The 21731-nt window shown below is 45.3% G+C and overlaps 2 protein-coding genes across 5 annotated transcripts in view; both read right to left on the bottom strand.

Moving 5' to 3' along the window:
- KCNC1 (potassium voltage-gated channel subfamily C member 1) overlaps positions 1-21731 on the bottom strand; it is a 206368-nt gene that overhangs the window by 182657 nt on the left and 1980 nt on the right. The window lies entirely within an intron of this gene.
- Positions 9842-14807, bottom strand: LOC141077919 (uncharacterized). The gene is made up of 3 exons (XM_073564688.1): positions 14697-14807; positions 11244-13940; positions 9842-10971 (listed from the first exon to the last, which is right to left on the bottom strand). The coding sequence occupies exons 1-3, from the start codon at positions 14805-14807 to the stop codon at positions 9961-9963; spliced, it is 3819 nt and encodes a 1272-aa protein (XP_073420789.1). The 3' UTR covers positions 9842-9960.

The following is a 21731-nucleotide window of genomic DNA, read 5'->3' as shown; positions in this document are numbered from 1 at the left end:
GATGGACACAGGCTGATTGTGCTGTATGATGATGGACACAGGCTGATTGTGCTGTATGATGATGATGATGATGGACACAGGCTGATTGTGCTGTATGATGATGATGGACACAGGCTGATTGTGCTCTTTGATGATGATGATGGACACAGGCTGATTGTGCTGTATGATGATGATCGACACAAGCTGATTGTGCTGTAGGATGATGATGGTGGACACAGACTGATTGTGCTGTAGGTTGATGATGATGGACACAGGCTGATTGTGCTGTTTGATGATGATGGACACAGGCTGATTGTGCTGTAGGATGATGATAGACACAGGCTGATTGTGCTGTATGATGATGATGGTGGACACAGGCTGATTGTGCTGTATGATGATGATGATGGACACAGGCTGATTTTGCTGTATGATGATGATGATGGACACAGGCTGATTGTGCTGTATGATGATGGACACAGGCTGATTGTGCTGTATGATGATGATGATGATGGACACAGGCTGATTGTGCTGTATGATGATGATGGACACAGGCTGATTGTGCTCTTTGATGATGATGATGGACACAGGCTGATTGTGCTGTATGATGATGGACACAGGCTGTTTGTTCTGTATGATGATGATGATGGACACAGGCTGTTTGTGCTGTATGATGATGATGATGGACACAGGCTGTTTGTGCTGTTTGATGATGATGGACACAGGCTGATTGTGCTGAATGATGATGGTGGACACAGGCTGATTGTGATGTATAATGATGATGGTGGACACAGGCTGATTGTGATGTATAATGATGATGGTGGACACAGGCTGATTGTGCTGTATGATGATGATGATGGACACAGGCTGATTGAGCTGTATGATGATGATGGACACAGGCTGATTGTGCTGAATGATGATGGTGGACACAGGCTGATTGTGATGTATAATGATGATGGTGGACACAGGCTGATTGTGCTGTATGATGATGATGGTGGACACAGGCTGATTGTGCTGTATGATGATGATGATGATGGACACAGGCTGATTGTGCTGTATGATGATGATGGACACAGGCTGATTGTTCTGTATGATGATGATGGACACAGGCTGATTGTGCTGTATGATGATGATGGACACAGGCTGATTGTCCTGTATGAAGATGATGGACACAGGCTGATTGTTCTGTATGATGATGATGATGGGCACAGGCTAATTGTGCTGTATGATGATGATGATGGACACAGGCTGATTGTGCTGTATGATGATGATGGGCACAGGCTGATTGTGCTGTATGATGATGATGGACACAGGCTGTTTGTGCTGTTTGAAGATGATGGGCACAGGCTGATTGTGATGTATGATGATGATCGACACAGGCTGATTGTGCTGTATGAAGATGATGGACACAAGCTGATTGTTCTGTATGATGATGATGATGGGCACAGGCTGATTGTGCTGTATGATGATGATGATGGACACAGGCTGATTGTGCTGTATGATGATGATGATGGACACAGGCTGATTGTGGTGTATGATGATGGACACAGGCTGATTGTGCTGTATGATGATGATGATGATGGACACAGGCTGATTGTGCTGTATGATGATGATGGACACAGGCTGATTGTGCTCTTTGATGATGATGATGGACACAGGCTGATTGTGCTGTATGATGATGATCGACACAAGCTGATTGTGCTGTAGGATGATGATGGTGGACACAGACTGATTGTGCTGTAGGTTGATGATGATGGACACAGGCTGATTGTGCTCTTTGATGATGATGGTGGACACAGGCTGATTGTGCTGTATGATGATGATCGACACAAGCTGATTGTGCTGTAGGATGATGATGGTGGACACAGACTGATTGTGCTGTAGGTTGATGATGATGGACACAGGCTGATTGTGCTGTTTGATGATGATGGACACAGGCTGATTGTGCTGTAGGATGATGATAGACACAGGCTGATTGTGCTGTATGATGATGATGGTGGACACAGGCTGATTGTGCTGTATGATGATGATGATGGACACAGGCTGATTTTGCTGTATGATGATGATGGACACAGGCTGATTGTGCTGTATGATGATGGACACAGGCTGATTGTGCTGTATGATGATGATGATGATGGACACAGGCTGATTGTGCTGTATGATGATGATGGACACAGGCTGATTGTGCTCTTTGATGATGATGATGGACACAGGCTGATTGTGCTGTATGATGATGATGATGGACACAGGCTGCTTGTGCTGTTTGATGATGATGATGGACACAGGCTGTTTGATGATGATGGGCACAGACTGATTGTGCTGTATGATGATGATGATGGACACAGGCTGTTTGTTCTGTATGATGATGATGATGGACACAGGCTGTTTGTGCTGTATGATGATGATGATGGACACAGGCTGTTTGTGCTGTTTGATGATGGACACAGGCTGATTGTGCTGAATGATGATGGTGGACACAGGCTGATTGTGATGTATAATGATGATGGTGGACACAGGCTGATTGTGCTGTATGATGATGATGATGGACACAGGCTGATTGAGCTGTATGATGATGATGGACACAGGCTGATTGTGCTGAATGATGATGGTGGACACAGGCTGATTGTGATGTATAATGATGATGGTGGACACAGGCTGATTGTGCTGTATGATGATGATGGTGGACACAGGCTGATTGTGCTGTATGATGATGATGATGATGGACACAGGCTGATTGTGCTGTATGATGATGATGGACACAGGCTGATTGTTCTGTATGATGATGATGGACACAGGCTGATTGTGCTGTATGATGATGATGGACACAGGCTGATTGTCCTGTATGAAGATGATGGACACAGGCTGATTGTTCTGTATGATGATGATGATGGGCACAGGCTAATTGTGCTGTATGATGATGATGATGGACACAGGCTGATTGTGCTGTATGATGATGATGGGCACAGGCTGATTGTGCTGTATGATGATGATGGACACAGGCTGTTTGTGCTGTTTGAAGATGATGGGCACAGGCTGATTGTGCTGTATGATGATGATCGACACAGGCTGATTGTGCTGTATGAAGATGATGGACACAAGCTGATTGTTCTGTATGATGATGATGATGGGCACAGGCTGATTGTGCTGTATGATGATGATGGACACAGGCTGATTGTGCTGTAGGATGATGATGATGGACACAGGCTGATTGTGCTGTATGATGATGATGGACACAGGCTGTTTGTGCTGTTTGATGATGATGGACACAGGCTGATTGTGCTGTATGATGATGATGGACACAGGCTGATTGTGCTCTTTGATGATGATGATGGACACAGGCTGCTTGTGCTGTTTGATGATGATGATGGACACAGGCTGTTTGATGATGATGGGCACAGACTGATTGTGCTGTATGATGATGATGATGGACACAGGCTGTTTGTTCTGTATGATGATGGACACAGGCTGTTTGTGCTGTATGATGATGATGATGGACACAGGCTGTTTGTGCTGTTTGATGATGATGGACACAGGCTGATTGTGCTGAATGATGATGGTGGACACAGGCTGATTGTGATGTATAATGATGATGGTGGACACAGGCTGATTGTGCTGTATGATGATGATGATGATGATGGACACAGGCTGATTGAGCTGTATGATGATGATGGACACAGGCTGATTGTGCTGAATGATGATGGTGGACACAGGCTGATTGTGATGTATAATGATGATGGTGGACACAGGCTGATTGTGCTGTATGATGATGATGATGATGGACACAGGCTGATTGTGCTGTATGATGATGATGGACACAGGCTGATTGTGCTCTTTGATGATGATGATGGACACAGGCTGATTGTGCTGTATGATGATGATCGACACAGGCTGATTGTGCTGTAGGATGATGATGGTGGACACAGGCTGATTGTGCTGTAAGATGATGATGATGGACACAGGCTGATTGTGCTGTATGATGATGATCGACACAGGCTGATTGTGCTGTAAGATGATGATGATGGACACAGGCTGATTGTGCTGTAGGATGATGATAGACACAGGCTGATTGTGCTGTATGATGATGATGGTGGACACAGGCTGATTGTGCTATATGATGATGATGATGGACACAGGCTGATTGTGCTGTATGATGATGATGGACACAGGCTGATTGTGCTGTATGATGATGGACACAGGCTGATTGTGCTGTATGATGATGATGATGGACACAGGCTGATTGTGCTGTATGATGATGATGGACACAGGCTGATTGTGCTCTTTGATGATGATGATGGACACAGGCTGATTGTGCTGTATGATGATGATCGACACAGGCTGATTGTGCTGTAGGATGATGATGGTGGACACAGACTGATTGTGCTGTAGGTTGATGATGATGGACACAGGCTGATTGTGCTGTTTGATGATGATGGACACAGGCTGATTGTGCTGTAGGATGATGATAGACACAGGCTGATTGTGCTGTATGATGATGATGGTGGACACAGGCTGATTGTGCTGTATGATGATGATGATGGACACAGGCTGATTTTGCTGTATGATGATGATGATGGACACAGGCTGATTGTGCTGTATGATGATGATGATGGACACAGGCTGATTGTGCTGTATGATGATGATGATGGACACAGGCTGATTGTGCTGTATGATGATGGACACAGGCTGATTGTGCTGTATGATGATGATGATGATGGACACAGGCTGATTGTGCTGTATGATGATGATGGACACAGGCTGATTGTGCTCTTTGATGATGATGATGGACACAGGCTGATTGTGCTGTATGATGATGATGATGGACACAGGCTGCTTGTGCTGTTTGATGATGATGATGGACACAGGCTGTTTGTGCTGTTTGATGATGATGGGCACAGACTGATTGTGCTGTATGATGATGATGATGGACACAGGCTGTTTGTTCTGTATGATGATGATGATGGACACAGGCTGTTTGTGCTGTATGATGATGATGATGGACACAGGCTGTTTGTGCTGTTTGATGATGATGGACACAGGCTGATTGTGCTGAATGATGATGGTGGACACAGGCTGATTGTGATGTATAATGATGATGGTGGACACAGGCTGATTGTGCTGTATGATGATGATGGTGGACACAGGCTGATTGTGCTGTATGATGATGATGATGATGGACACAGGCTGATTGTGCTGTATGATGATGATGGACACAGGCTGATTGTGCTGTATGATGATGATGGACACAGGCTGATTGTCCTGTATGAAGATGATTGTCCACAGGCTGATTGTTCTGTATGATGATGATGATGGGCACAGGCTAATTGTGCTGTATGATGATGATGATGGACACAGGCTGATTGTGCTGTATGATGATGATGGGCACAGGCTGATTGTGCTGTATGATGATGATGGACACAGGCTGTTTGTGCTGTTTGAAGATGATGGGCACAGGCTGATTGTGCTGTATGATGATGATCGACACAGGCTGATTGTGCTGTATGAAGATGATGGACACAAGCTGATTGTTCTGTATGATGATGATGATGGGCACAGGCTGATTGTGCTGTATGATGATGATGGACACAGGCTGATTGTGCTGTATGATGATGATGGACACAGGCTGATTGTGCTGTAGGATGATGATGATGGACACAGGCTGATTGTGCTGTATGATGATGATGATGGACACAGGCTGTTTGTGCTGTTTGATGATGATGGACACAGGCTGATTGTGCTGTATGATGATGATGGACACAGGCTGATTGTGCTCTTTGATGATGATGATGGACACAGGCTGCTTGTGCTGTTTGATGATGATGATGGACACAGGCTGTTTGTGCTGTTTGATGATGATGGGCACAGACTGATTGTGCTGTATGATGATGATGATGGGCACAGACTGATTGTGCTGTATGATGATGATGATGGACACAGGCTGTTTGTTCTGTATGATGATGGACACAGGCTGATTGTGCTGTATGATGATGATGATGGACACAGGCTGTTTGTGCTGTATGATGATGATGATGGACACAGGCTGTTTGTGCTGTTTGATGATGATGGACACAGGCTGATTGTGCTGAATGATGATGGTGGACACAGGCTGATTGTGATGTATAATGATGATGGTGGACACAGGCTGATTGTGCTGTATGATGATGATGATGGACACAGGCTGATTGAGCTGTATGATGATGATGGACACAGGCTGATTGTGCTGAATGATGATGGTGGACACAGGCTGATTATGATGTATAATGATGATGGTGGACACAGGCTGATTGTGCTGTATGATGATGATGGTGGACACAGGCTGATTGTGCTGTATGATGATGATGATGATGGACACAGGCTGATTGTGCTGTATGATGATGATGGACACAGGCTGATTGTTCTGTATGATGATGATGGACACAGGCTGATTGTGCTGTATGATGATGATGGACACAGGCTGATTGTCCTGTATGAAGATGATGGAAACAGGCTGATTGTTCTGTATGATGATGATGATGGGCACAGGCTAATTGTGCTGTATGATGATGATGATGGACACAGGCTGATTGTGCTGTATGATGATGATGGGCACAGGCTGATTGTGCTGTATGATGATGATGGACACAGGCTGTTTGTGCTGTTTGAAGATGATGGGCACAGGCTGATTGTGCTGTATGATGATGATCGACACAGGCTGATTGTGCTGTATGAAGATGATGGACACAAGCTGATTGTTCTGTATGATGATGATGATGGGCACAGGCTGATTGTGCTGTATGATGATGATGGACACAGGCTGATTGTGCTGTATGATGATGATGGACACAGGCTGATTGTGCTGTAGGATGATGATGATGGACACAGGCTGATTGTGCTGTTTGATGATGATGGACACAGGCTGATTGTGCTGTATGATGATGATGGACACAGGCTGATTGTGCTGTAGGATGATGATGGACACAGGCTGATTGTGCTGTAGGATGATGATTGTGGACACAGGCTGATTGTGCTGTATGATGATGGACACAGGCTGTTTGTGCTGTTTGATGATGATGGGCAAAGGCTGATTGTGCTGTATGATTATGATGGGCACAGGCTGATTGTGCTGTAGGATGATGATGGGCACAGGCTGATTGTGCTGTAGGATGATGATGGACACAGGCTGATTGTGCTGTATGAAGATGATGGAGGACACAGGCTGATTGTGCTGTATGATGATGATGGTGGACACAGGCTGTTTGTGCTGTATGATGATGTTGATGGACACGGGCTGATTGTGCTGTATGATGATGATGGTGGACATAGGCTGATTGTGCTGTATGATGATGATGATGGGCACAGGCTGATTGTGCTGTATGATGATGATGATGGACACAGGCTGATTGTGCTGTATGATGATGCTGGAGGACACAGGCTGATTGTGCTGTATGATGATGATGGTGGATACAGGCTGTTTGTGCTATATGATGATGATGGACATAGGCTGATTGGGCTGTATGATGATGATGATGGACACAGGCTGATTGTGCTGTATGATGATGATGGAAGACACAGGCTGTTTGTGCTGTATGATGATGATGACGGACACAGGCTGATTGTGCTGTAGGATGATGATGGACACAGGCTGATTGGGCTGTATGATGATGATGATGGACACAGGCTGATTGTGCTGTATGATGATGATGGACACAGGCTGATTGTGCTGTATGATGATGATGGACACAGGCTGATTGGGCTGTATGATGATGATGATGGACACAGGCTGATTGTGCTGTATGATGATGATGGACACAGGCTGATTGTGCTGTATGATGATGATGGACACAGGCTGATTGTGCTGTATGATGATGATGGACACAGGCTGATTGTACTGTATGATGATGATGGACACAGGCTGATTGTACTGTATGATGATGGACACAGGCTGATTGTGCTGTATGATGATGCTGGAGGACACAGGCTGATTGTGCTGTATGATGATGATGGTGGACACAGGCTGTTTGTGCTGTATGATGATGATGGACACAGGCTGATTGGGCTGTATGATGATGATGATGGACACAGGCTGATTGTGCTGTATGATGATGATTGACACAGGCTTATTGTGCTGTATGATGATGATGATGGACACAGGCTGATTGGTCTGTATGATGATGATGGACACAGGCTGATTGTGCTGTATGATGATGATGGACACAGGCTGATTGTACTGTATGATGATGATGGTGGACACAGTCTGATTGTGCTGTATGATGATGATGATGATGATGGTGGACACAGGCTGATTGTCCTGTATGATGATGATGATGGACACAGGCTGATTGGTCTGTATGATGATGATGGACATAGGCTGATTGTGCTGTATGATGATGATGATGATGGACACAGGCTGATTGTACTGTATGATGATGATGGTGGACACAGTCTGATTGTGCTGTATGATGATGATGATGATGGGCACAGGCTGATTGTGCTGTATGATGATGATGATGGACACAGGCTGATTGGTCTGTATGATGATGATGGAAACAGGCTGATTGTGCTGTATGATGATGATGGACACAGGCTGATTGTGCTGTATGATGATGATGGTGGACACAGGCTGATTGTGCTGTATGATGATGATGATGGACACAGGCTGATTGTGCTGTATAATGATGGTGGACACAGGCTGATTGTGCTGTATGATGATGATCGTGGACACAGGCTGATTGTGCTGCATGATGATGATAGTGGACACAGACTGATTGTGCTGTATGATGATGATGGACACAGGCTGATTGGTCTGTATGATGATGATGGACACAGGCTGATTGTGCTGTATGATGATGATGATGGACACAGGCTGATTGGTCTGTATGATGATGATGGACACAGGCTGATTGTGCTGTATGATGATGATGGTGGACACAGGCTGATTGTGCTGGACGATGATGACGGTGGACACAGGCTGATTGTGCTGCATGATGATGATGGTGGACACAGTCTGATTGTGCTGTATGATGATGGACACAGGCTGATTGGTCTGTATGATGATGGTGGACACAGGCTGATTGTGCTGTATGATGATGATGATGGACACAGGCTGATTGTGCTGTATGATGATGATGGACACAGGCTGATTGGTCTGTATGATGATGATGATGATGGACACAGGCTGCTTGTGCTGTATGATGATGATGATGGACACAGGCTGATTGGTCTGTAGCATGATGATGGGCACAGGCTGATTGTGCTGTAGGATGATGATGGTGGACACAGGATGATTGGGCTGTATGATGATGATGATGGACACAGGCTTATTGTGCTGTATGATGATGATGGACACAGGCTGATTGTGCTGTATGATGATGATGGTGGACACAGACTGATTGTGCTATATGATGATTGAAACAGGCTGATTGTGCTGTATGATGATGATGATGGACACAGGCTGATTGTGCTGTATGATGATGATGGTGGACACAGTCTGATTGTGCTGTATGATGATGATGATGGACACATGCTGATTGGGCTGCATGATGATGATGATGATGATGGACACAGGCTGATTGGGCTGTATGATGATGATGGACACAGGCTAATTGTGCTGTATGATGATGATGATGGACACAGGCTGTTTGTGCTGTTTGATGATGATAATGGCAACAGGCTGATTGTGCTGTATGATGATGATGATGGACACAGGCTGATTGGTCTGTATGATGATGACGGACACAGGCTGATTGTGTGTATGATGATGATGGACATAGGCTGATTGTGCTGTATGATGATGATGGACACAGGCTGATTGGTCTGTATGATGATGATGGACACAGGCTGATTGTGCTGTATGATGATGATGGACACAGGCTGATAGTGCTGTATGATGATGATGGACACAGGCTGATTGTGCTGTATGATAAGGATGGGCACAGGCTGATTGTGCTGTATGATGATGATGGACACAGGCTAATTGTGCTGCATGATGATGATGATGATGGACACAGGCTAATTGTGCTGTATGATGATGATGGACACAGGCTGTTTGTGCTGTATGATGATGATGGACACAGGCTGATTGTTCTGTATGATGATGATGGACACAGGCTGATTGTACTGTATGATGATGATGATGATGATGAATATGAACACAGGCTGATTGTCCTGTATGATGATGATGATGATGATGGACACAGGCTGATTGGGCTGTATGATGATGATGGACACAGGCTGATTGTGCTGTATGATGATGATGGACACAGGCTGATTGTTCTGTATGATGATGATGATGGACACAGGCTGATTGTGCTGGATGATGATGATGATGGACACAGGCTGATTGTGCTGTATGATGATGATGGACACAGGCTGATTGTTCTGTATGATGATGATGATGGACACAGGCTGATTGTTCTGTATGATGATGATGATGGACACAGGCTGATTGTGCTGTATGATGATGATGGACACAGGCTGATTGTTCTGTATGATGATGATGATGGACACAGGCTGATTGTTCTTTCTGTATGATGATGATGATGGACACAGGCTGATTGTGCTGTATGATGATGATGGACACAGGCTGATTGTGCAGTATGATGATGATGATGGGCACAGGCTGATTGTGCTGTATGATGATGATGATGGACACAGGCTGTTTGTGCTGTATGATGATGATGATGGGCACAGGCTGTTTGTGCTGTATGATGATGATGATGGACACAGGCTGATTGTGCTGTATGATGATGATGATGGGCACAGGCTGATTGTGCTGTATGATGATGATGATGGACACAGGCTGATTGTGCTGCATGATGATGATGATGGACACAGGCTGTTTGTGCAGTATGATGATGATGATGGACACAGGCTGTTTGTGCTGTTTGATAATGATGATGGACACAGGCTGATTGTGCTGTATGATGATGATGATGATGGTGGACACAGGCTGTTTGTGCTGTATGATGATGATGATGGACACAGGCTGATTGTGCAGTATGATGATGATGATGGGCACAGGCTGATTGTGCTGTATGATGATGATGATGGACACAGGCTGATTGTGCAGTATGATGATGATGATGATGGGCACAGGCTGTGCTGTTTGATAATGATGATGGGCACAGGCTGTTTGATGATGATGGGCACAGACTGATTGTGCTGTATGATGATGATGATGGACACAGGCTGTTTGTGCTGTATGATGATGGACACAGGCTGTTTGTGCTGTTTGATAATGATGATGGACACAGGCTGATTGTGCAGTATGATGATGATGATGATGGGCACAGGCTGTGCTGTTTGATAATGATGATGGGCACAGGCTGTTTGTGCTGTTTGATGATGATGGGCACAGACTGATTGTGCTGTATGATGATGATGATGGACACAGGCTGTTTGTGCTGTATGATGATGGACACAGGCTGTTTGTGCTGTTTGATAATGATGATGGACACAGGCTGTTTGTGCTGTATGATGATGATGATGGACACAGGCTGATTGTGCAGTATGATGATGATGATGGGCACAGGCTGATTGTGCTGTATGATGATGATGATGGACACAGGCTGATTGTGCAGTATGATGATGATGATGATGGGCACAGGCTGTTTGTGCTGTTTGATAATGATGATGGGCACAGGCTGTTTGTTCTGTTTGATGATGATGGGCACAGACTGATTGTGCTGTATGATGATGATGATGGACACAGGCTGTTTGTGCTGTATGATGATGGACACAGGCTGATTGTGCTGTTTGATGATGATGGGCACAGGATGATTGTGCTGTATGATGATGATGGACACAGGCTGATTGTGCTGTATGATGATGATGATGGACACAGGCTGATTGTGCTGTATGATGATGATGATGGACACAGGCTGATTGTTCTGTATGATGATGATGATGGGAACAGGCTGATTGCGCTGTATGATGATGATGGACACAGGCTGATTGTGCTGTAGGATGATGATGATGGACACAGGCTGATTGTGCTGTATGATGATGATGGTGGACACAGACTGATTGTGCTGTTTGATGATGATAGACACAGGCTGATTGTGCTGTTTGATGATGATGGACACAGGCTGATTGTGCTGTTTGATGATGATAGACACAGGCTGATTGTGCTGTATGATGATGATGGACACAGGCTGATTGTGCTGTAGGATGATGATAGACACAGGCTGATTGTGCTGTATGATGATGATGATGGTGGACACAGGCTGATTGTGCTGTATGATGATGATGATGGACACAGGCTGATTGTGCTGTATAATGATGATGGGCACAGGCTGATTGTGCTGTATGATGATGATGGTGGACACAGTTGTGCTGTATGATGATGATGGTGGACACAGGCTGATTGTGCTGTATGATGATGATGATGGACACAGGCTGATTGTGCTGTATGATGATGGACACAGGCTGATTGTGCTGTATGATGATGATGTGGACACAGGCTGATTTTGCTGTATGATGATGATGATGGACACAGGCTGATTGTGCTGTATGATGATGGACACAGGCTGATTGGTCTGTATGATGATGATGGACACAGGCTGATTGTGCTGTATGATGATGATGGAGGACACAGGCTGATTGTGCTGTATGATGATGATGGTGGACACAGGCTGATTGTGCTGTATGATGATGATGGATGACACAGGCTGATTGTGCTGTATGATGATGATGGTGGACACAGGCTGTTTGTGCTGTATGATGATGATGATGGACACAGGCTGATTGTGCTGTATGATGATGATGGTGGACACAGGCTGATTGTGCTGTATGATGATGATGATGGACACAGGCTGATTGTGCTGTATGATGATGATGATGGACACAGGCTGATTGGGCTGTATGATGATGATGATGGACACAGGCTGATTGTGCTGTATGATGATGATGGACACAGGCTGATTGGTCTGTATGATGATGATGATGGACACAGGCTGATTGTGCTGTATGATGATGATGGAGGACACAGGCTGATTGTGCTGTATGATGATGATGATGGGCACAGGCTGATTGTGCTGTAGGATGATGATGGACACAGGCTGATTGGGCTGTATGATGATGATGGACACAGGCTGATTGTGCTGTATGATGATGATGGGCACAGGCTGATTGTGCTGTATGATGATGATGGTGGACACAGTTGTGCTGTATGATGATGATGGACACAGGCTGATTGTGCTGTATGATGATGATGGAGGACACAGGCTGATTGTGCTGTATGATGATGATGATGGGCACAGGCTGATTGTGCTGTAGGATGATGATGGACACAGGCTGATTGTGCTGTATGATGATGATGATGGACACAGGCTGATTGTGCTGTATGATGATGGACACAGGCTGATTGTGCTGTATGATGATGGTGGACACAGGCTGATTGTGCTGTATGATGATGATGTGGACACAGGCTGATTTTGCTGTATGATGATGATGATGGACACAGGCTGATTGTGCTGTATGATGATGGACACAGGCTGATTGGTCTGTATGATGATGATGGACACAGGCTGATTGTGCTGTATGATGATGATGGAGGACACAGGCTGATTGTGCTGTATGATGATGATGGTGGACACAGGCTGATTGTGCTGTATGATGATGATGGATGACACAGGCTGATTGTGCTGTATGATGATGATGGTGGACACAGGCTGTTTGTGCTGTATGATGATGATGATGGACACAGGCTGATTGTGCTGTATGATGATGGTGGACACAGGCTGATTGTGCTGTAGGATGATGATGGACACAGGCTGATTGGGCTGTATGATGATGATGATGGACACAGGCTGATTGTGCTGTATGATGATGATGGACACAGGCTGATTGGTCTGTATGATGATGATGGACACAGGCTGATTGTGCTGTATGATGATGATGATGGGCACAGGCTGATTGTGCTGTAGGATGATGATGGACACAGGCTGATTGGGCTGTATGATGATGATGATGGACACAGGCTGATTGTGCTATATGATGATGATGGACACAGGCTGATTGGTCTGTATGATGATGATGATGGACACAGGCTGATTGTGCTGTATGATGATGGAGGACACAGGCTGATTGTGCTGTATGATGATGATGGTGGACACAGGCTGTTTGTGCTGTATGATGATGATGATGGACACAGGCTGATTGTGCTGTATGATGATGATGGTGGACACAGGCTGTTTGTGCTGTATGATGATGATGATGGGCACAGGCTGATTGTGCTGTAGGATGATGATGGACACAGGCTGATTGGGCTGTATGATGATGATGATGGACACAGACTGATTGTGCTGTATGATGATGATGGACACAGGCTGATTGGGCTGTATGATGATGATGGAGGACACAGGCTGTTTGTGCTGTATGATGATGATGATGGATACAGGCTGATTGTGCTGCAGGATGATGATGGACACAGGCTGATTGGGCTGTATGATGATGATGATGGACACAGACTGATTGTGCTGTAGGATGATGATGGACACAGGCTGATTGGGCTGTATGATGATGATGGTGGACACAGGCTGTTTGTGCTGTATGATGATGATGATGATGGACACAGGCTTATTGTGCTGTATGATGATGATGATGGACACAGGCTGATTGTGCTGTATGATGATGGACACAGGCTGATTGTGCTGTATGATGATGATGGACACAGGCTGATTGTGCTGTATGATGATGATGGACATAGTCTGATTGCGCTGTATGATGATGATGATGATGGACACATGCTGATTGGGCTGCATGATGATGATGATGATGGACACAGGCTGATTGTGATGTATAATGATGATGGTGGACACAGTCTGATTGGGCTGTATGATGATGATGATGGACATAGGCTGATTGTGCTGTATGATGATGATGATGGTGGACACAGTCTGATTGTGCTGTATGATGATGATGATGGACACAGGCTGATTGGTCTGTATGATGATGATGATGATGGACACAGGCTGATTGGTCTGTATGATGATGATGGACACAGGCTGATTGTGCTGTATGATGATGATGATGGACACAGGCTGATTGGTCTGTATGATGATGATGGACACAGGCAGATTGTGCTCTATGATGATGATGGACACAGGCTGATTGTGCTGTATGATGATGATGGACACAGGCTGATTGTGCTGTATGATGATGATGGACACAGGCTGATTGTGCTGTATGATGATGATGGACACAGGCTGATTGTGATGTATGATGATGATGGGCACAGGCTGATTGGGCTGTATGATGATGATGGACACAGGCTGATTGTGCTGTATAATGATGATGGACACAGGCTGATTGTGCTGTATGATGATGATGGACACAGGCTGATTGTGATGTATGATGATGATGGGCACAGGCTGATTGGGCTGTATGATGATGATGGACACAGGCTGATTGTGATGTATGATGATGATGGGCACAGGCTGATTGGGCTGTATGATGATGATGGACACAGGCTGATTGTGCTGTATGATGATGATGGACACAGGCTGATTGTGCTGTATGATGATGATGGACACAGGCTGATTGTGATGTATGATGATGATGGGCACAGGCTGATTGGGCTGTATGATGATGATGGACACAGGCTGATTGTGCTGTATGATGATGATGGACACAGGCTGATTGTGCTGTATGATGATGATGATGATGGACACAGGCTGATTGCGCTGTATGATGATGATGGACACAGGCTGATTGTGCTGTATAATGATGATGGGCACAGGCTGATTGTGCTGTATGATGATGATGGACACAGGCCGATTGTGCTGTATGATGATGATGGTGGACACAATCGGATTGTGCTGTATGATGATGATGATGGACACATGCTGATTGGGCTGCATGATGATGATGATGATGGACACAAGATGACTGGGCTGTATGATGATGATGGACACAGGCTAATTGTGATGTATGATGATGATGATGGACACAGGCTGTTTGTGCTGTTTGATGATGATGATGGGCACAGGCTGATTGCCCTGTATGATGATGATGATGGACACAGGCTGATTGGTCTGTATGATGATGATGAACACAGGCAGATTGTGCTGTATGATGATGATGGACACAGGCTGATTGTGCTGTATGATGATGATGGACACAGGCTGATTGTGCTGTATGATAATGATGGGCACAGGCTGATTGTGCTGTATGATGATGATGGACACAGGCTGATTCTGCTGTATAATGATGATGGACACAGGCTGATTGTGCTGTATGATGATGATGGACACAGGCTGATTCTGCTGTATGATTATGATGATGGACACAGGCTGATTGTGCTGTATGATGATGATGGACACAGGCTGATTGTGCTGTATGATGATGATGGACACAGGCTGATTGTGCTGTATGATGATGATGATGATGGACACAGACTGATTGTGCTGTATGATGATGATGGACACAGGCTGATTCTACTGTATGATGATGATGGACACAGTCTGATTGTGCTGTATGATGATGATGATGGACACAGGCTGATTGTGCTGTATGATGATGATGATGGACACAGGCTGATTGGGCTGTATGATGATGATGGGCACAGGCTGATTGTGCTGTATGATGATGATGGACACAGGCTGATTCTGCTGTATGATGATGATGGACACAGGCTGATTGTGCTGTATGATGATGATGATGGACACAGGCTAATTCTGCTGTATGATGATGATGATGGACACAGGCTGATTGTGCTGTATGATGATGATGGGCACAGGCTGATTGTGCTGTATGATGATGATGGGCACAGGCTGATTGTGCTGTATGATGATGATGATGGACACAGGCTAATTCTGCTGTATGATGATGATGATGGACACAGGCTGATTGTGCTGTATGATGATGATGGGCACAGGCTGATTGTGCTGTATGATGATGATGGGCACAGGCTGATTGTGCTGTATGATGATGATGGGCACAGGCAGATTGTGCTCTATGATGATGATGGACACAGGCTGATTGTGATGTATGATGATGATGGACACAGGCTAATTCTGCTGTATGATGATGATGATGGACACAGGCTGATTGTGCTGTATGATGATGATGGGCACAGGCTGATTGTGATGTATGATGATGATGGACACAGGCTAATTCTGCTGTATGATGATGATGATGGACACAGGCTGATTGTGCTGTATGATGATGATGGGCACAGGCTGATTGTGCTGTATGATGATGATGGGCACAGGCTGATTGTGCTGTATGATGATGATGGGCACAGGCTGATTGTGCTGTATGATGATGATGGACACAGGCTGATTGTGCTGTATGATGATGATGGACACAGGCTGATTGTGCTGTATGATGATGATGATGATGATGGACACAGACTGATTGTGCTGTATGATGATGATGGACACAGGCTGATTCTACTGTATGATGATGGTGGACACAGGCTGATTGTGCTGTATGATGATGATGATGGACACAGGCTGATTGGGCTGTATGATGATGATGGGCACAGGCTGATTGTGCTGTATGATGATGATGGACACAGGCTGATTGTGCTGTATGATGATGATGATGGGCACAGGCTGATTGTGCTGTATGATGATGATGATGGACACAGGCTGATTGTGCTGTATGATGATGATGATGGACACAGGCTGATTGTGATGTATGATGATGATGGACACAGGCTGATTGTGCTGTATGATGATGATGATGGACACAGGCTGATTGTGCTGTATGATGATGATGGGCACAGGCTGATTGTGCTGTATGATGATGATGGGCACAGGCTGATTGTGCTGTATGATGTTGATGGACACAGGCTGATTGTGCAGTATGATGATGATGGGCACAGGCTGATTGTGCTGTATGATGATGATGGACACAGGCTGATTGTGATGTATGATGATGATGATGGACACAGGCTGATTGTGCTGTATGATGATGATGGACACAGGCTGATTGGTCTGTATGATGATGATGGACACAGGCTGATTGTGCTGTATGATGATGATGGACACAGGCTGATTGTGCTGTATGATGATGATGGACACAGGCTGATTGTGATGTATGATGATGATGATGGACACAGGCTGATTGTGCTGTATGATGATGATGGGCACAGGCTGATTGTGCTGTATGATGATGATGGACACAGGCTGATTGTGATGTATGATGATGATGATGGACACAGGCTGATTGTGCTGTATGATGATGATGGACACAGGCTGATTGGTCTGTATGATGATGATGGACACAGGCTGATTGTGCTGTATGATGATGATGGACACAGGCTGATTGTGATGTATGATGATGATGATGGACACAGGCTGATTGTGCTGTATGATGATGATGGGCACAGGCTGATTGTGCTGTATGATGATGATGGACACAGGCTGATTGTGATGTATGATGATGATGATGGACACAGGCTGATTGTGCTGTATGATGATGATGGACACAGGCTGATTGGTCTGTATGATGATGATGGACACAGGCTGATTGTGCTGTATGATGATGATGGGCACAGGCTGATTGTGCTGTATGATGATGATGGACACAGGCTGATTGTGCTGTATGATGATGATGATGGACACAGGCTGATTGTGATGTATGATGATGATGGACACAGGCTGATTGTGCTGTATGATGATGATGATGGACACAGGCTGATTGTGCTGTATGATGATGATGGGCACAGGCTGATTGTGCTGTATGATGATGATGGGCACAGGCTGATTGTGCTGTATGATGTTGATGGACACAGGCTGATTGTGCAGTATGATGATGATGGGCACAGGCTGATTGTGCTGTATGATGATGATGGACACAGGCTGATTGTGATGTATGATGATGATGATGGACACAGGCTGATTGTGCTGTATGATGATGATGGACACAGGCTGATTGGTCTGTATGATGATGATGGACACAGGCTGATTGTGCTGTATGATGATGATGGACACAGGCTGATTGTGATGTATGATGATGATGATGGACACAGGCTGATTGTGCTGTATGATGATGATGGGCACAGGCTGATTGTGCTGTATGATGATGATGGACACAGGCTGATTGTGATGTATGATGATGATGATGGACACAGGCTGATTGTGCTGTATGATGATGATGGACACAGGCTGATTGGTCTGTATGATGATGATGGACACAGGCTGATTGTGCTGTATGATGATGATGGACACAGGCTGATTGTGCTGTATGATGATGATGGACACAGGCTGAGGCCATGTGCACACGATGCAGATTTGCAGCGTTTCCGCAGCGGATTTTACCGCGCAGAAACGTTTGCATATCCGCATTGTGATGTACAGTACCTTTAAAATGAATGAAAAAAAAAAAACGCTGTGCAGACGCTGCAGATTTTTCCGCGCGGTTTTCCTGCGGTACAAAATCCGCAGCATGTTGCTTCTTTTGTGCGGTTTTCTATCTCCCCTGTTACCAAATCCGCAGGGGGAAGACCGCACAAAAACCGCATGAAAACCGCGTGAAAAATGGAAGAAATCCGCAGGAAAAATGCAGGTTATTTGACCTGCGGTTTTCTTCCATTCTGCACGGAAAAATCGGCAGGGCTCAAAACTCCGTCTGCACTCAGCCTGATTGAGCTGTATGATGATGATGGACACAGGCTGATTGTGCTGTATGATGATGATGATGGACACAGGCTGATTGTGCTGTATGATGATGGACACAGGCTGATTGTGCTGTATGATGATGATGATGGACACAGGCTGATTGTGCTGTATGATGATGATGATGGGCACAGGCTGATTGTGCTGTATGACGATGATGATGGACACAGGCTGATTGTGCTGTATGATGATGATGATGATGGACACAGGCTGATTGTGCTGTATGAAGATGATGGAGGACACAGGCTGATTGTGCTGTATGAAGATGATGGAGGACACAGGCTGATTGTGCTGTATGATGATGATGGACACAGGCTGATTGTGATGTATGATGATGATGGACACAGGCTGATTGTGCTGTATGATGATGATGATGGACACAGGCTGATTGTGCTGTATGATGATGATGATGGGCACAGGCTGATTGAGCTGTATGATGATGATGGACACAGGCTGATTGTGCTGTATGATGATGATGATGGACACAGGCTGATTGTGCTGTATGATGATGATGATGGGCACAGGCTGATTGTGCTGTATGACGATGATGATGGACACAGGCTGATTGTGCTGTATGATGATGATGATGATGGACACAGGCTGATTGTGCTGTATGAAGATGATGGAGGACACAGGCTGATTGTGCTGTATGATGATGATGATGGACACAGGCTGATTGTGCTGTATGATGATGATGGGCACAGGCTGATTGTGCTGTATGATGATGATGATGGACACAGGCTGATTGTGCTGTATGATGATGATGATGGACACAGGCTGATTGTGCTGTATGATGATGATGATGGACACAGGCTGATTGTGCTGTATGATGATGATGGGCACAGGCTGATTGTGCTGTATGATGATGATGGTGGACACAGTTGTGCTGTATGATGATGATGGTGGACACAGGCTGATTGTGATGTATGATGATGATGGACACAGGCTGATTGTGCTGTATGATGATGATGATGGGCACAGGCTGATTGTGCTGTATGATGATGATGGACACAGGCTGATTGTGCTGTATGATGATGATGGGCACAGGCTGATTGTGATGTATGATGATGATGGACACAGGCTAATTCTGCTGTATGATGATGATGATGATGGTGGACACAGTTGTGCTGTATGATGATGATGGTGGACACAGGCTGATTGTGCTGTATGATGATGATGATGGACACAGGCTGATTGTGATGTATGATGATGATGGACACAGGCTGATTGTGCTGTATGATGATGATGGACACAGGCTGATTGTGCTCTTTGATGATGATGATGGGCACAGGCTGATTGTGCTCTTTGATGATGGACACAGGCTGATTGTGCTGTATGATGATGATGATGATGGACACAGGCTGATTGTGCTGTATGATGATGATGATGATGGACACAGGCTGATTGTGCTGTATGATGATGATGATGGACACAGGCTGATTGTGCTGTATGATGATGATGATGGACACAGGCTGATTGTGATGTATGATGATGATGGACACAGGCTGATTGTGCTGTATGATGATGATGGTGGACACAGGCTGATTGTGCTGTATGATGATGATGATGGACACAGGCTGATTGTGCTGTATGATGATGATGATGGACACAGGCTGATTGTGCTGTATGATGATGATGATGGACACAGGCTGATTGTGCTGTATGATGATGATGATGGACACAGGCTGATTGTGCTGTATGATGATGATGATGGACACAGGCTGATTGTGCTGTATGATGATGATGGTGGACACAGGCTGATTGTGCTGTATGATGATGATGATGGACACAGGCTGATTGTGCAGTATGATGATGATGGACACAGGCTGATTGTGCTGTATGATGATGATGATGGACACAGGCTGATTGTGCTGTATGATGATGATGGTGGACACAGGCTGATTGTGCTGTATGATGATGATGATGGACACAGGCTGATTGTGCTGTATGATGATGATGGACACAGGCTGATTGTGCTGTATGATGATGATGATGGACACAGGCTGATTGTGCTGTAGGATGATGATGGACACAGGCTGATTGTGCTGTATGATGATGATGATGGACACAGGCTGATTGTGCTGTATGATGATGATGATGGACACAGGCTGATTGTGCTGTATGATGATGATGATGGACACAGGCTGATTGTGA

The sequence above is a fragment of the Dendrobates tinctorius genome, unplaced genomic scaffold (genome assembly GCF_039654945.1).
Source record: "Dendrobates tinctorius isolate UK_male_01 unplaced genomic scaffold, ASM3965494v1 ptg000473l, whole genome shotgun sequence".
Taxonomy (NCBI): Eukaryota; Metazoa; Chordata; class Amphibia; order Anura; family Dendrobatidae; genus Dendrobates; species Dendrobates tinctorius.
This window is presented reverse-complemented; position numbering and strand designations above follow the sequence as displayed.

Excerpts from the sequence above, each read along its gene's own strand:
- LOC141077919 (XM_073564688.1), bottom strand. The coding sequence starts at position 14,807 with ATGTCCATCATCATCATCATACAGCCCAATCAGACTGTGTCCACCATC. Across the intron at positions 13,941-14,696 it reads TCATGCAGCCCAATCAGCAT|CACAATCAGCCTGTGTCCAT; the intron begins GTGTCCATCATC and ends ATCATCATATAG. Across the intron at positions 10,972-11,243 it reads TCATTATCAAACAGCACAGC|CTGTGCCCATCATCATCATC; the intron begins CTGTGCCCATCA and ends AGCACAATCAGC.